The sequence below is a fragment of the Patella vulgata genome, chromosome 3 (genome assembly GCF_932274485.2).
Source record: "Patella vulgata chromosome 3, xgPatVulg1.2, whole genome shotgun sequence".
Classification (NCBI taxonomy): domain Eukaryota; kingdom Metazoa; phylum Mollusca; class Gastropoda; family Patellidae; genus Patella; species Patella vulgata.
Window position 1 is genome coordinate 27,567,956 of NC_065881.2, and position 11,618 is coordinate 27,579,573.

The 11,618-nt window shown below is 36.5% G+C and overlaps 1 protein-coding gene across 1 annotated transcript in view; it reads left to right on the plus strand.

Moving 5' to 3' along the window:
* Positions 1 to 9,297, plus strand: part of LOC126816900 (leucine zipper putative tumor suppressor 2 homolog) — a 58,606-nt gene extending 49,309 nt beyond the window's left edge. Inside the window, exon 3 of the mRNA XM_050543709.2 lies at positions 4,835 to 9,297. Within this exon, the coding sequence (XP_050399666.1) occupies positions 4,835 to 6,049 (1,215 nt within the window). The 3' untranslated portion in view covers positions 6,050 to 9,297. The remainder of the gene's footprint in view (positions 1 to 4,834) is intronic.
* Positions 9,298 to 11,618: the final 2,321 nt, after the last annotated feature.

The window sequence follows — 11,618 nt, forward strand, 5'->3', positions numbered from 1 at the left end:
GTATATCAAGGTTGTGGACCCTATAGAGGTCACAATCTTTATCCGATTTTGTTGAAACTTGAAATGTAAGTTTATAACCCAAACATTTTGGTTCCTTTCGATATTTGCGCATATCGAATTGTAATTTCCTGAATTATGGCCCTTGATTGTAGGAAAAATCACTTTCTTAGCTTTATGTAAGTTTATAACACAAAGATCTCAGTTCCTTTTGATATTCGCGCATATTGAATTGTAATTTCCTGAATTATGGCCCTTGATAGTAGGAAAAATCACTTTCTTGTTAGCTTGTTCTCTATCCATCTCTTGAAAATGTGGGCGTATCCTGCCTGGCAGCCGCTGGTTTGACCTTGAGAATGCTCTAACCCCAAAAGTTATCATCCTATCTTTCTGAAATTTTTATGCATTATTTGAATTAGTGCAACAAAGAAGCCTATTGAATTTCTGTGTATTATGTTTAGAGTTATGGCCCTTGTTTCACTTTATTTAACCTTGTGAACGCTCTAACACCAAAAGTTATCATTCTATCTTTCTGAAATTTATATGCATTATTGTCCCCCGCCTTTCGAAGAAAGCAGGGGACTATTAAAATGGGTTCGTCCGTCTGTCTGTCCGTCCGTCTGTCTGTCCGTCTGTCCGTCCGTCCGTCTGTCTGTCCGTCTGTCTGTCCGTCACACTTTTTGGGACACAAGAACTCTCTTCCTAATTGAGCTAGAATGTTCAAACTTGGTGTGTGTGTTTATTAGGTCAATGCCTTGATGGAGTTCGAAGATGAGCATTTTCCGCTTAGGGTAAGCAGAGATAAGCAATTTGATTGGTTGATGCTTTGGGACACGATAACTCTCTTCCTAATTGGGCTAGAATGTTCAAACTTGGTGTATGTGTTGATTAGGTCAATGCCTTGATGGAGTTCGAAGATGAGCATTTTCCGCTTAGGGTAAGCAGAGATAAGCAATTTGATTGGTTGATGCTTTGGGACACGATAACTTTTAATTGAGCTAGAATGTTCAAACTTGGTGTATGTGTTTATTAGGTCAATGCCTTGATGGAGTTCGAAGATGAGCATTTTCCGCTTAGGGTAAGCAGAGATAAGCAATTTGATTGGTTGATACTTTGGGGCACGATAACTCTCTTCCTAATTGAGCTAGAATGTTCAAACTTGGTGTATGTGTTGATTAGGTCAATGCCTTGATGGAGTTCGAAGATGAGCATTTTCCGCTTAGGGTAAGCAGAGATAAGCAATTTGATTGGTTGATGCTTTGGGACACGATAACTTTAGTTCTAATTAAGTGAGATTGATGAAACTTGGTGTATAGTTTCATTACAGTAATACCTTGACTAAGTTTGATAATGATCATTTTCTGCTCAGGGTAAGCAGAGCGATACGCAATTTGATTGGTCGAGACTTTGGAAAACAATAACTCTCCTACTTTGATTGTCCCCCGCCTTTCGAAGAAAGCAGGGAACTATTAAAATGGGTTCGTCCGTCTGTCTGTTTGTCTGTCTGTCCGTTCCGCTTATTTGTGATAAATTTATATGTGTCCTCTAATTATTTTCCTATTTCGGCGGGGGACATCAGCCTCACTGTTGGCTTGTTTGAATTAGTGAAACGAAGAAGCCTATTGAATTTCAGCAATTTCTGTGTATTACGTCTAGAGTTATGGCCCTTGTTTCACTTTATTGAACCTTGCGAACGCTCTAACGCCAAAAGTTATCATCCGATCTTTCTGAAATTTACACACATTATTTAAAGTAGTGAAACGAAGAAGCTTATTGAATTTCAGCAATTTCTGTTTATTACATTTAGAGTTATGGTCCTTGTTTCACTTTATTTAACCATGTGAACGCTCTAACGCCAAAAGTTATCCTTTCTTTCTGAAATTTATATGCATTATTTGAATTAGTGAAACAAAGAAGCCTATTGAATTTCAGCAATTTCTGTGTATTAAGTCTAGAGTTATGGCCCTTGTTTCACTTTATTGAACCTTGTGAACGCTCTAACACCAAAAGTTATCATCCGATCTTTCTGAAATTTATATGCATTATTTAAAGTAGTGAAATGAAGAAGCTTATTGAATTTCAGCAATTTCTGTTTATTACGTCTAGAGTTATGGCCCTTGTTTCACTTTATTGAACTTTGTGAATACTCTAACATCAAAAGTTATCTGCCGATCTGTATGAAATTTACATGCGTCATTTAAATAAGTAAAGAGAAGAATCCTATTGAATTTCAGCAATTTCTGTGTATTACTTCTAGAGTTATTGCCCTTGTTTCACTTTGTTCAACCTTGTTAATGCTCGATTGATGAAAGTTATCATCCGATATGTATGAAATTTATATGCATCATTTAAATTTGTGAAACGAAAAAGACTGTCAAATTTTAACAATTTCTGTAGATTACTTCCAAAGTTGAGACCCTTGTTTCAATATGTAGAAAAGTTATCAGCGACAAAAGTTATCATTCGATCTGTATGAAATTTATATGCATTATTTGAATTAGTAAAACGAAAGAGCCTGTCGAATTTCAACAATTTCTGTAGATTACTTCCAGAGTTATGGCCCTTGTTTTAGTTTTTAGAACCTTGTGAACCCTCAAACGACGAAAATTATGTCATCTGTATGGAACTGTCTTGTAAACCCCTAATTACCTACAAAGGATTAAATATGTGACAACTCCTTGTCGACCGCTCGGACGATTTAGCCGCTGTGGGCGTATGTTTTGTTGCCTGGCAACCTATCTTTGACAAAGGTTTGAGAAAAGATTTTATTTTGATGGCATATTCTCAGGTTGATAATATTTTGAAGGTGGGAAAAAGAGAGGTTTTTAAATAAAGAAATAAACAAGCAAAGAAATGTCTACAAATATTTCAATTGGAATGGTGTAACTTAAAGTACATGTAGTTTTCTTTTAGACGATAGTGCATCCGGCATCGTGGAGAGACGATAACTGAAATTTTTTGGGGGGAGATGTCAATTTTTTTTTTACCTTCATCCGTACATAAGTCGAAGCGGAGTATAAGACTTATACTCCACCAATCCTCAGACATTCAGTAATTCGTTGTGGCATGCTCCTAATCAACTGTCCAATCACGATTTGGGGCAATCTGACCCACTCTTCTTGAGGTCACAATTTTCATCCGATTTAGATGAATGCATGTTTATATCCCAAAGATCTTGGTTCCTTTCAATATTTGCCCATGTCGGATCGTATCGTCCTGAATTATGGCCCCTGATTGTACGAAAAATCACACTTGTAGCTTGTGGTCCCTCTAGAGGTCCCAATTTATATCCGATTTAAAAAACATTTTGATGACACTTGAAATGCATGTTTATAACCCAAAGATTTTGGTTCCCTTCGATATTCGCACATATTGAATCGTAACTTCCTGAATTATGGCCCTTGATTGTACGAAAAATCGCATTTTGAGCTTGTGGTCCCCATACAGGTCACAATTTTTATCCGATTTAAGAAAATGTTTTAGTATATCACCGTTACACCCTAATGATGGTTGAGTTTGAATTTCGTGAAAATTAAACCAAAACTGTTGGACAAAATGCCGCCCATTGTACGCAAATAATGTAAACATCTCGTATATCAAGGTTGTGGACCCTCTGGAGGTCACAATTTTGATCAGATTTTGATGACACTTGAAATGCATGTTTATAACCCAAAGATCTTGGTTCCTTTAGATATTCACACATATCGAATCATAACTTCCTGAATTATGGCCCTTGATTGTACGAAAAATAGCATTTTGAGCTTGTGGTCCCCATAGAGGTCACAATTTTTATCCGCGAAAATCAAACTAAAACTGACGGACATAATGTCCCCGCATATTGTACACAAATAGTGTAAAAATATGATATATCAAGGTTGTGGACCCTCTAGAGGACACAGTTTTTATCCGATTTGGATGAAACTTTAAATTATATGTTATTATTATAAAGATCTTGGTTCCTTTTGATAATCACACATATCCCAACGTAACTTCCTGGATTATGGCCCTTGATTGGTCGAAAAATCGCATTTTTAGCTTGTGGGTTCTCTTGATGTCACAATTTTTTTTCCGATTTTGAAAACTTAGATATATCACCATTCCACCATAATGAAGATTGAATTCAATTTTTAGGAAAATCGAAATGAAACTCCCCAACAAAGTCGCTGCTCTTTGTAAGCAAATTGTGTATAAGTATGTAATACAATTGAAGGTTATGGACCCACTAGAGGTCACAAGTTTTATTTGATTTTGATGAAACTTTAAACATATCTTTATATTCCAGAAATCTCAGTCCCTTTTTATATTTGCGCATTTCAAACCATAACTTTCTGGATTATGGCCCCTGCTTGTACAAAAAAATTATTTTTCTTTTTAGCTTGTTCTCTATCCATCTCTTGCAAATGTGGGTGTACCTGCCTGGCAGCCGCTGGTTCATTTTTTGCATCACTTCCTGTTTCTTAAAGTCCTCATTATGCATCTACCGTAGCTATGATCTGTGTGTTAAAATTATATTTGGAATGTGTTGGCAAAGTGATCCTTATCAAATTTGGTTAACATTCAAGTTTTCCTTTCTATGGGTTTTCTCCGGGCCCTCCGGTTTCCTCCCACTGCTAAAGACCCCTACGCGCAAGCGAATTATTGAAATAAAATTAAAAACCATATGTTAGTCCCGAAATGACCTAGTCTGTGTCGAGTGGACGTTAAACCCTATTTCTCTCTTTCCTTTCTATGAGTTCCTTTTTTCAAGACATACCTGCTGTGTGGACGTATTTCCACGCTTTGCGTGGCTATGTCCTGTTGTCTTGTAACCATTGTATTTTTTTTTTTGGTTTTTCAGAATATTTGTCAGGATGTTTTAAGACCCATTGCCTTTAAGCCAATAAATGATAACCAGACATTTACCCAGAAAAAAATTACACAAGAACACTTAAATTACCCATTTCCAAAGAAAGATGAACTTTGCATAAGAAATGTCAGGCTACAGAACAAGCTGTATAAAGGGAAAACTCAAGAAAGAAATATATCAACTGGCTTTTCTGGCGATTTATTAAACATAACTGTTGCACCTGAACATAACGCAAGTAGTTTATTGCGCAGTGATAATCTTGTTGATAATCAATCCCCATCTGATAGTAATTTTGGGGGACTTGAAGTTGTGCTACGACAAAAGGTAGGTGAACTAAACATGTTACGTGATGTTATGGACAAAAATGAAAGAGCTATATTTCAAGTCTATGAAGAGAAAAAGGATGAGTGGCGCAGAGGAAATAGAGAAATTAAAGAGGCCTTTGACAGGCAACTTAAAACACAACAACGTAAGTCCTATAAAACTGAACAAGTTCTGTTATTGCAAATTCATAAACTGCAGCAAGAAAAACAGGAAATTTTAGCAAGTTGTAACAGCCTGTCACGTGAGAATGAAATACTGCATCGGCAGTATGCAGCAAAAGAACAAGAATTGAAAAATTTACAAGTGGAACTTACAGCTATGGCGGCTTGTTCAGGTAACACTATTGATGTCCTATATCCATTACAGTTACCTCACATGGTTGACAAGGTGACGGAGGACAAATTTCAATCATCAAAATTCTTGTCTGAATGTGAAACTCATCAAGAAACTTCAAAGCAAACTTTTGAAGCTTTCTGCAATACTGATGATGAAAACATTTATCTGGGACATTATTTGTTTGAGAAATCTGAATACCGTGAAAACTCTATGAAATCTGTGGAAATGGATGAAGTTTCTCGCATTGATTTACTAAAACCTTCATGTTTTTCTGCAAATGATGAGCTTGAATGTTGTTTGCAAAATGACCGGTTAAAAGTGAAAGAAAAGTTAGATATTACACAAAATACATTTGATAGAGAACGGGAACAGTGGTTAATTGAAAAGAACAAAGTAATTCGATACCAGAAACAATTACAGCTGAATTATGTTCAAATGTATCGTAAAAACAGAATGTTAGAAGCAGAAGTAGAGCAATTGACTTTAGAACTTGAAAATCGGGATATGAAATTAATGGCACTGAATGGAGAAGAATCTGTGTGTTAATGTTTTAAAAATTTGTGGTAATAGATATAAACTTGATTTGAACCAATTTCTCCTCTAGGCCTACATGTAGGTAACGATAGTGATTTTTACTATCGATAATTGGTATTGAAATATCGATCTATAATCGATAGTATCGAAAATAAGCTTAGTTTTATCATGGACCTTATGTATTTTATCAATTGTCATAAATACTCAACAGTGAAAGTTCAAAACCATACGGAAGTTGCGAAAGATCATTTTTTACTCATGTCCAACGTAAAATTGGAATACAATATAAAGCTTGTTACATGTATACATTATGTACAAGTATATGTAGGTAAATTGTTGTTCATTATGAAATGTAGCATTGTTTCACATGACGTAATGGCGTAAATAATTATGTGAAAGGACTAAAATGAACATGTTCCAATTTCATTACAGCATGCGATAATATCAATATGGCAGACAATTTAATATCAATTTGTGTGCCAATAGGGAAACTTGTACAAAAAAATAAAAGTAATAAAACAACACAACTACCTGTTAGACTGAAAAATATATATCGCTTAATTAAGAGTCTGTATGCGAGAGGGGATCACGTGGGTAAGACGCTAGCTCGCTAGCCTGGAAGTCGGGTGTTCGATCCCTGCATTGGCTGAGAAAGTTCATCCAGATTTTCCGGCGTGGTTCTCCCTTGTCAGTGATGCAGGACGGAGGGGCAGACAAGGAAAGCTATCTAGTCGTACACATTGGCGTGCACGTAAAAGATCCCTTGGCAGTTGGAATTCGATATAAGAGTAGGCCATAGTGCCGCTGTCCGGGCAAAATTTCCCTCATAGCACACTGTATGGCGTATGCCCGTCTTAATTAGCCCAGGTTAGGAGCAGAACAGTAGGACGTTAAACTCCATTTCATTTCTGTCCGCGAGAGCTCCATGCAGAGGGGGATAACCCTTGGGTCGGGGATTTGGACCAATTTTTGTCTGTGAGATTGGTTTGTACCCAGATACATCCCTACAAAGTATTAGGTTGACCGTTGAATCAACTGATACCAAACTGGCAAATCGGAGAAATATTTTTTAAATTGAAAAATACTCAGAAAATGGGCTATTTTGGCACTAAATTTGGATAATCTGTTATTCGGACAATAATTGATTTAGACAGATGTAATTTTGGGTATTAGTAGGACCACCCAGACTCCTCCTATACACAGAGTTTTGAGTTTCTACTGCCAAGTCGGGGGGGGGGGGGGGGATGGCCGAATGGTTAGCACGTATCATAAAGCCTGTCATTGAGTCAACTGGCGTGGTTTCGAATTCCCGGTTTTACGTGACAAGGAGTAGGGTCGCCTGTCCAACCTTGTGGGTTTTCACTGGGTCCTCCGGTTTCCTCCCACTGCTAAAAGACCCCTACGCGCAAGCGAATTATTGAAATAAAATTAAACCATATGTTAGTCCCGAAATGACCTAGTTTGTGTCGAGTGGACGTTAAATCCCATTTCTCTCTCTCTCTCTGGAGGCTCAGTGCGGAGGGGTGTCCATCAAATGGGCACAAAACGAGACCCAACTTTTCTAGAGTAAAATTTTGCGTAGAATATGATGCCGAGTGGTAATCAGTTCACCGTTGGGGTGTTTTTGAGATATTCGTGGTCAAAGGTCAAATGAGGTCATTTGCACTGAAAGTGAATGCGCAGCTGTAACGAAGTTAATAAACAGTCCTTGCAGTTGAAGTTATTGTATCTCTTATTCATAATATTAAACGTCTGAGAGTTCGCTAGGCCTATGGTTTGTTTACATTCTCTGCTGACGAGCTGCCAACATGGCGGCCAGAAGCAATAGTAGATCAGAATAGCGCTCGAGATTGAATTCACCCTACCTTTATTTCAATGTTCATTTATATTTTACTTGATGGTAGCAATTATCTTCGGCAGGATGGCCACTAGAAGATAGTGCCCATTGCCACCAAGCTGTGGCTTTCGCGGGCCTTGGGAAGGAAGTTACATTATCGTGACGTCACAAGCTAAGGCTATTCAGGACAGAGCGCTCTTGGAAGTGCGCTTTTTATGCCATTAATATTTTAAGAAGGACTCCGCTCCAAGTAGAATTAAAGAAATATAGAAAAACTTATGGTAAGAGTCAAGTAGAGAACTTTTAATTCACTTTATATATTATTCTTATGAGATAATGAGTCCCAGATTGAAGACAGTAGATCAATTCAACATAATGTTCCAAACCAGTGGCAGGACCAACCAGCACCAGCAGTAGGCTAACCCCAACCCACAGCCCCAGTAGGAAGCACCGGACCAGTACAACTCCAGGCCCCAACACTGGCAATAACCCAACCCCGGTCACATCACTGATGAAATTTCTGTGCGCCTCATTCGGGGGGGTGGAGATCAACAAATTAATGTAGTTAATATTAATATAAATAAGGCCCGACCTGCTTTAACTTTCGCATATTTTGTACTGCCTCAAATATATCTAGCCTATATATCATAATACGTTTAATTAATAACTAAACACAGACAAGTGCTCTGAACACTTGTAAGGGAGATAACTTTTATTCACTTTCTCAATTTTTGAATTATTATAGCATTTAAGATGTTTATCAATAAACTGTTGACTATTTGTACAACCTAGAATGTCTTTCTCATTTCATTGATTAGGTCCTTGTGCTAGGCTGGGAGCAAACTCACAATACTCGTATTGCGGGGTCACCTGGAAGTCTGTGGGGAAGACTACGTGTGTAACAATTGTTGTCAGAAGTGGGATTACTTATTTTATTTAAATTACTACCAGTGTCTAGTTGACCTAGAATAAAGTAGAGAAAAGACATTGCTAGGATTGAGTGGCCTACAATAAATAAATATAAGCTAGGGTTATGAATTAACGATAAGTTTAAAATAGGTTCACACACATTATACAAACACATACAAATAACAAAAATTACACATTAAAATTAAGCTAGTTGATCAGAGACCTAATCAGTAGAAGAGATCTACAATAAATTAATCCCTAGAGGACTCAGAAGTACCGGTAATTTTGAATCTAGAAAACGCAGGCAGTCAACATGGAGAGAATGAGAATGCAGATTCCCCGGTGATTTCACCCTCGCCCATACCCTCGGCGAGTTATCAAAATTCTACCATGAACAGTGATAGTCATGCTCGCTAGACAAAATTGGGGAGATATTTGAAATATTCAGACAAGATATGCGGTGCGAAAATGAATGTAATATGGATCAGGTGACTTCAACTCTCATGGAATATATGTAGATCACAGGGGCGGATCCAGGGGGGGGGGGGGGGTTGGGGGGTCGACCACCCCTGCTCAGCCACATACACAAAATTTTAAATCAACACTTTTTATGAGAAAGGTTTCTCGGCCGTGTCCTTGATCCTTTATCGTAAGATGGGCACTCAGTTAAGCACGAGATAATGATATAGACATTATGTGATATCACAATTAATGCTTTGCATCCATGAAATTGAATCACAATGTCATTGTATTAATTCATAATAAAAATTGACGTCAAACGAGGTGTTGAATTTCTCTGTTTAAAAAGCTCAATGTGTATGTATATACGCCAAAATGACGATAGAGACCATGCGGGAGGGGGGGGGGGAAGAGATACATTGTCTTAGGAACATTTGCGTCGAGTTACCCAATAACTCCAAAATAACAACCAATAACTTCAAAAATATTGACTGTGGAAACACAAAATAACAATTTAGTATGAGTTTAAGAAGCCTCGCTGGTTTTTGTTCAAATCGGAGGTTCACGGGAGATATCTCGTGTATGTGACAAACTTATGTATACTTTCGTTGCAATTCGTTGTAATGTATTGTAATTAGAGATTGATTAATAGTTTATTAAAACAGTAATTATATGCATGAAACATCAGCATTTCAGTCCTAATTTTAACTTACAATATTATTTGACCAAATCCATACACCGGAATTCACTTTGGAGATATCAGAATTCGCCCGTACAATCTTCCTATTTACTTATATTTTCCATTAATATTAATATTGAATTACTTTAAAACACATAAAATCACCGGAATTCACATTGAAAACACATAAACACCGGAATTCACATTGAAAACATATAAACACCGGAATTCACTTTCAACATATCTGAATTCGCACTGAAGACCTTCGTATTTACTAATATTTTACATTAATAATAAATTACTTTAAATCACCGGGATTCACTTTGAAAACATATAAACATCGGAATTTACTTTCAACATATCGGAAATCGCACTTAAGACCTTCGTATTTACTAATATTTTACATTAATAATAAATTACTTTTAAACACCGAAAATCACCGGAATTCACATTGAAAACATATAAACATCGGAATTCACTTTCAAATATCGGAATTCGCACTTTAGACCTTCGTATTTACTTATATTTTACATTAATAAAAAATTACTTTAAAACACCGGAATTCACTTTGAGAAAATCGGAATCCGCCCCAAGACAATTGTATTTACTTATATTTTGCATTAATATTAATACTAGAATGTATCTGCTGTAAAACGATATTTCCAGATGGTCAACTCGGGGAAACACAATAAAAACACAGCAGTAATCCATGTAAAATGTCAAACCGAACATTTCTCGAATGTAGATGAGCTAAGTTTATTCTAAAATTAACTTAGTAATAATCTGCCAATCAAATAATTATAACGCCTCATCAATAATGGTTTGGATGATTTCATAGATAATCCGTTGTAGCATATGAAGCAGTCCAGATTAAATGAAGTGTAATTTTAATAATATGCCAATAGTAGGCATATAGAATGTTCACCAGTTAATTGTCATTGTAAAAGGTGACAAATCACATGCAATCACACCTCCAAAAAACATACACTATGATAACATGAGAAGGAGAATTTATTTATTTCTAAACAAGTTACGATGTCGATGACCGAAAGTGACAATCGGCGCGATTATAAATAAATAAATATAGCTATAATATTAAATTGTTTATTTTAATAAACTATTATCAATCTTTTATTACAATACATTGCAACGAAAGTATACATTAGTTTCTTGTCAACAAAAATCACATACACGAGTTATCTCCCGTGAACCTCCGATTTGGGCACAAATCAGCGAGGCTTCTTAAATTCAACTAAATTGTTATATTGTGTTTCCACAGTCAACATTTTTGGGGTTATTGGCTGTTATTTTGGAGTTATTAGGTAATTCGCGCAAATTGTTATTATGTGTTATTTTGGAGTTCGGCCTATTGGGTAATACGACGCGCCCTAAGTTATCATAATCATGATGCATATATTTGAAATGAATTCCGGTAGTCTTTAAAATAAATTCACCTACAGCGCCTTTATCTGGCCTGTGGAGAGATCAAAATGTATTATACATTTAAAATAAGTGAGTTTTGTGGGAGGAATCGGGGATTTTAGAAGTGAATTCCGGTGATTGTAAATGAATTCCGGTGAATTCCGGTGATTAGTCTACCCGCTACATTCATCCATCATGCCACCATCTTGAAATGTGAAATATCGCTAAGGCTTTTTTGATATTTTACTTACAGACAAGGGGATTATATTTGAAGG